Here is a 5,832-nt window from a genome sequence, read left to right on the forward strand (position 1 = left end):
GAGCTCAAATAGTCCTTCAGGATTGCATCTTGCTTGTTTTGCGTTGATTGTGCTCAGGCATCCACTTCAGATTCGACTTCGGAGTCGGCTTCAGGGTCAGGTTCAGGTTCAGGTTCAAAGATTCGGGTTCAGCTAAGCCTGTGAAGCGGGAAAATTCTCCGTCCCGTCCCTTTCAACCTTCAATTCATGATGTTTTGCTTGGCTGCTGATTGTTTTTTAGATTGTCGTTATTATTTTGGGCCTTCAGGGAGCCTTCTGTGTGTTTCTTGATATCAACTTTTTACCGTTTTTGATTCAGGGTTAGATTCTTGGTGGGTTGACTATGACGACGACGATATGATGATGATATGATAATGTTGGGAGTTATGCTGATGATCATGATCCTAATATTTCTAGGTACGATGGATGCATGACGAATTGATTGATAGGATACTTACTGTAGGAGGGAAATTTTGTATCCATGCCGTCGCTTCAACGTTCCCAACAATTTACTAGTAGTTTTCATGCACTTTGCCCAAGCTAATCATAACAGGTGTGAGTGGTAGTTCGATAAAATCCAGTTCGTGATTGTTAGTGTTATTGTAGTTGTTGTGTCTCCCTCAGTTTTTGACTGGGCCTTGGGATCTATATGATGTTTCTATCCAATATGCAGACGCATGTGTCCGGGTGCGAAAACACTACAACGTACATACAACATACATTACCCGATCTGCAAGAGCTGGTTTTGATGAATCGAGACTCCAGAAGTATTGAGTTTCGGATGAACGAACATCAGGGCGATCTTCAGCCCTAACGCTCACTTTTATTATTTATTCAGTGCTAGAGCGAATCAAGTAAAAACCCGGAATTGGCGGGCTACATTCACCTGCTCGAGGGAGGTTATGGTACCTATCAAATGTTCCACCGGTGTTTCGGAGACTCCTCGGGACGAAATGGACCGCGGTTGCGAGATACATATGGAAACAAGTAACCAAGTAACTACATGACCTAGGAAAAAAGAAACCCAAACCGAGATTTGACGGCACGCAGAGCGGCGCATGCATCCCATTCCTCCTGTCTTAGTTGATGCTGATGGAACGATTTTGGCATCTAATGGCGCGAAGACTTGCAGGAAAAAGCTAGCTATCCCCAAGGTCCTTTTCAATCTTGATAGCTACTAGTTAGTGATGTATATCGAATGAGTAGTACCATGCCCTTGGTGTCTCAAAAGAAGCTGTCAACTTCCAATCAATTGCTAGACGCTTCGTATGGATATAGATCTCGAGACAACCAAGCTTCGCGTCTATTACGCTGCAATATTACTTCTTCCTCCCCAACCCTCGAGACGAAGCCGGTTAGTTAATTACAGATCATATTCGCTTCTTTGCCTGCCAAACACCTTTCGGCTCGGTTTGTCCCTTCTCCAACCCTTCAGACCTAGAAACCCGTTCTCGGGTTGATTTAAAAGAGCCTCGTTTATATCAAGTAACGCCTCCATCCGTATGTATATAGATTGGCTATAGTAAGGTGGATTGCCTGGAGTCACATAACTCTGGGGTTGGAGTGTTAACATTGAAGGGGAGCCACAAAAGAAAACGCCAAGCAAGTCATTTTTTTCTTTCTTTCTTTCTTATCTTTCTTTTTTTCTTTTTCTTCTTTTTTTTTTTTTCGAACAGCCGGCTTGATCTACCTACCTCATGTAGATTCAAATAATGATGAACCATAGAAAAAAGAAAACCAGGGACAAGAAAGTTTTCCTTTTCACTCCTCCTTTTTTCATTTCTTTTTCCTCTGAAGGTTGAATCAAGTACGGAACACGAATCAATGGTGGTTATCACCGGAACATAATAATCTTGCTGCTTGATTCCCCCTCCTCTTCCCTTTTAATTTTTCGTATTGATAGATAGATGGCATTGTTTTTCGCCATCAGTTTCGGAACACGGGTCAAGCCCGTCTCATATTCCGTTATGGAGTACTCCGTAGCCGGGTCATTGATACCGACCGAAGTTTGCAATTTGATGTATTAGTAGGACATCGTCGTTGGTTCCGAGGAAGAGGTAAAATTCTTTACAGCTAGTTAACTAACCGGGCTACTAAACGGCAGTATGACAATAATATAACCATCATATAATACTATGCGATACTAAGGATGGAAAATAATTGGTGGCGGGAGAAATGGGGAACTGCCGGTGCAGACATGTATTCTATATGGAGTAACTTTAACTCTGGGATAAAAAGCACCTGAATCCTAAGAGGCGAAAAAAAGCAGAAGACCGAGAGAGAGTTATTTTTTATTGTACGCCGATACCGCAGGAGTATTGTTGAGGCGGCCGCAAGGTCAAGTTCTTGGGTCGTTGTCACGCTGCGATCTTTCATGAGGACTTATTGTTGCTGTAATTAATAATGACATTATCAACAATTATATCCTGTACTGGTATTCTTCGAGTTCTTCAGCGCTGTTTTATTTGAGTTTTCCCCATCTCATATCCTCCCTGCTATTGCATTAGTTAGCTAGTCAAGACTAGTTTCGGTGGTTAGTTTCTGTTCTCAATATTTCTATTCGCCCCATCACCCGTCCATGCGTCCGTCCTCTCTCTCTCTCGCGACTGCCAGCATTCCCCCAACCATTGTCCCCTCGTCGGTTGCTGTCCTCCTCAGTCCCCTCCGCCGTCTGCTCTATTTCCGCTCTCTTTTGCAGCGCTGTTCGGCAAAACACCCATCTAAATCTTTTCGACCTTCCCGATATCCCCTGCGGAATTGCGAACGGACGGAACAACCTCAGTAATCTTACACATGTCTGGCTGGGCTGGCGCAATAGCCAGTAAACTAGTAATAATAACCACCAAGCCCTTCTCCATCACAGCTGGTGGGGAGCTTTGAGGCAGCGCTGTCGCAAGTTCATCGTTCAGTCATCCCCTCCCCTTCGTTCATCCTTTGCTCCCCAATGCCCGCCAGTGCTATCAACAATCCTTCCTCCCGTCCTATTCTTTACCGTTGCACCACCTCCTCCACCACCACAGCCACCAACGTTACCTCCACCGTTATTGATCCCATCCCCATCCGCATCCCCATCCCCAAACTGCAGCCGACTTATCAAAATCCCCCCGTTCACTCCGCTGCCTGTCCACCTCGATATCGTCGGTCCCCCGGCAAGGCTCTGTTTCCATTGCAGTCAACTCCAGCCGCAACAGCAGAAGCAGATACATAGATTTAGCTACTATCATTCTACCTCCCACCCTCCCCTCCCTCCTCCTCCTCCTCCTTTCCCCATTCCTCTCTCTCACTCTCCTCCACACTGCCCTCTCATCCTCTAACCCTGATGAGGCTCGGGGCGCTGTGAGTCCCTGTCGCTGTCCGAAAATACCTATACACGGTGACATCTGGTTGGTAACTCTCCAATCAGCGGTTCCGACATCTTCTTACCTTCGCCATCACCAAAAAAAAAAAAAAAATAAAATAAAATAAATAAATAAATAAATAAATAAAAGAAAAAAAGAACAAGAAAAAGAAAAAGAAAGCTGCTATTTACCGTCTAACACTCTCAGGCACCAAGCCTCCAAAACTCGCTTCTTTCTCTTCTCTCGTTCTCCACTCCCGCGCTTCCTCCGCCTTCATCCCTCCGCCATCTTCTCTCTCTATCCTTTCACTTTCTCTTCTCTCCACCTTCCACAACATTTCCTTACCTTCGTTTTGGGAAGATTTAAATTCTTTCGTTTGTCCTCTCACCCCTTGGGGCTTATTTGCAGGGCTCTTTGATTTTAGCCAATTTGTTTGTTCAATTTTTGTTCCGGTTTTTTTTTCTTTTTCCCTCCTACTTTCGTTCCTATTGTTTGTCCCGATCTTATCTCCACGAGGCCCAGAACCTTTCACCCTCACCCACCCTCTTTGAGGATAGATTGTGTAAAAAAAAAAAAAAAATAACAAAATTCTCCCGCCGCATCATAATACTTTAAAACAAAACATGGCACTGGAGAGTAGTACCCCAACAGGTGGTGGTGCTCCTGCAGGTAACTCCAGCGATTTTGTAAGATTTTCCTCCCTTTCCCACACTTCCTGTATGGGACGTCTTATTTGCCGTTCTGTCTAATTGCGAAATGATGCATCGCTAACTCTTCCTCTTTTTTTTAAATTCACAGGTCCGAAAGCTCTACAAGTAATAACCCTTTTCCCTTCTTCCCCCCTTCCCCTACCAGAATCCTTGACGACCTTGTCCTACGGATCGCATGCAGAGAGAGTTATAGTTGTATGAGTTGTGGATGCTATCCAGTGTAGTTTCTGACAATGTCTCTGTTGGTAGAATGCTCGAGGATCCGTCGTACTCGCAAATTGTTCGCTGGGGAGACGACAATGACAGCTTTGTCGTATTAGAGGTAAGGCGGACATCTACACCCCATTTTCGTTCTGGCTCGGCGGTCGATAAAGCCCAGTATGCATACGCAATAGTGATTAACGACTCCCATATTTTCTAGTGCGAAAAATTCACCAAATCAATACTTCCGAAGCACTTCAAACATAGTAATTTTGCGAGCTTCGTCCGACAACTCAACAAGTACGACTTCCATAAAGTCCGCCAAAATAATGAAGAGTCTGGTCAATCACCCTACGGACCCAATGTAAGCATTCCCTCCCTTCCAAATCAATGAATTATCCCGTCCCCGTGCATCCTTAATGCACATCAATATTAACAATCTGGTTTTCTTCTAGGCTTGGGAGTTCAAGCACCCCGAGTTCAAGGCCAACAACAAAGAATCGTTGGATAATATTCGGAGGAAAGCCCCAGCGCCACGAAAACCCGCCCAGTTGAACGAGGAAACATTCCATACCCAACAGTTCGACATGCTGAACCAGCAACTTGTAGCTCAGGCCCAGCAGTTTCAACAGTTAAGCGATCGTTTCTCACAATTGGCTTTGGAAAATCAAATGATGCAAACTGAAGTCCGGAGAGTTCAGAAATCTATGTTAAGCCACGAGCAGGTTCTCCACTACATGATGAACTACCTGCATGGCGTCGATGCACGACACAAACGAGAGAGCAGACCACAGGTGTCGTTCCAGGGGACCACCGGGCCAGACTTAAGCCCTTCCCAAGTTGCACCGGCTGAAGAGGAGGCGGCCTCTCCTTTACAGCAAGCCAGCAAAATTCTGAGCGAGCTGAGCAACGAAATCCAAATGAACTTGGGTAGTCTGGAATCTATGACCGACATTCAAAGTCGGCTTCCCGGAGCCGCCCCCACGCCGCCTCTTGATCAGACTCAGCGGAATGGAACGATAAGGCCTCCCACTTCCTCTGGCTCCACATCGTCACTGGGATATTCTAAGCTAAATGGCGAACTGGAACAGCTGGTTTATCCTGTTGGTGCTTCCAATGGGATTGAACCACTGTATAGCGAGCATGTTAACAACATTCCGTATTCCTTCCCCCCTAAAGAGCTCGATCCTAATGACCCAAGGCGACAATACGTGGATGGACGCAAGAAGAGCATGTACGTAAACCCAGGTTGGGTACAGCCTCCGCGCATTCTATTGGTTGAGGATGACCAGACTTGCCGTCAAGTTGGTGGGAAGTTTTTGCTTTCATTCTGTTGCACTGTCGATTATGCGGTATGTATCCCTTCCCAACAAATCATTTTCTTTTATATGTTCTCAGCTTCCTAACATAACTCTAGCTCGATGGCCTCGAAGCCGTTAATAAAATACCAGAAGGTTCTAAATACGATCTCATCTTGATGGATATCATTATGCCGAATCTTGATGGCGTTTCCGCTTGCAGTATAATTAGAAGGGTTGACACTACTCCGATAATCGCCATGACATCGAATATTCGCAGCAGCGACATTGAGCTTTATTTCCAGC

At 45.3% G+C, this 5,832-nt stretch overlaps 2 protein-coding genes across 2 annotated transcripts; one reads left to right on the forward strand and one right to left on the reverse strand.

Moving 5' to 3' along the window:
* Positions 1-2,884: 2,884 nt before the first annotated feature.
* HCAG_05281 (predicted protein) lies at positions 2,885-3,654 on the reverse strand (the record flags this gene model as incomplete). The annotated part of the gene is made up of 3 exons (XM_001539764.1): positions 2,885-3,136; positions 3,295-3,343; positions 3,509-3,654. The coding sequence occupies 3 exons, from the start codon at positions 3,652-3,654 to the stop codon at positions 2,885-2,887; spliced, it is 447 nt and encodes a 148-aa protein (XP_001539814.1).
* Positions 3,655-4,277: 623 nt separating this feature from the next.
* On the forward strand, positions 4,278-5,706 carry HCAG_05282 (hypothetical protein; the record flags this gene model as incomplete). The annotated part of the gene is made up of 4 exons (XM_001539765.1): positions 4,278-4,349; positions 4,449-4,592; positions 4,684-5,462; positions 5,646-5,706. 4 exons carry the CDS (start codon positions 4,278-4,280, stop codon positions 5,704-5,706), a joined length of 1,056 nt encoding a protein of 351 aa, XP_001539815.1.
* Positions 5,707-5,832: the final 126 nt, after the last annotated feature.

This window comes from Histoplasma capsulatum, genomic scaffold (assembly GCF_000149585.1).
Source record: "Histoplasma capsulatum NAm1 scaffold_5 genomic scaffold, whole genome shotgun sequence".
Taxonomy (NCBI): domain Eukaryota; kingdom Fungi; phylum Ascomycota; class Eurotiomycetes; order Onygenales; family Ajellomycetaceae; genus Histoplasma; species Histoplasma mississippiense.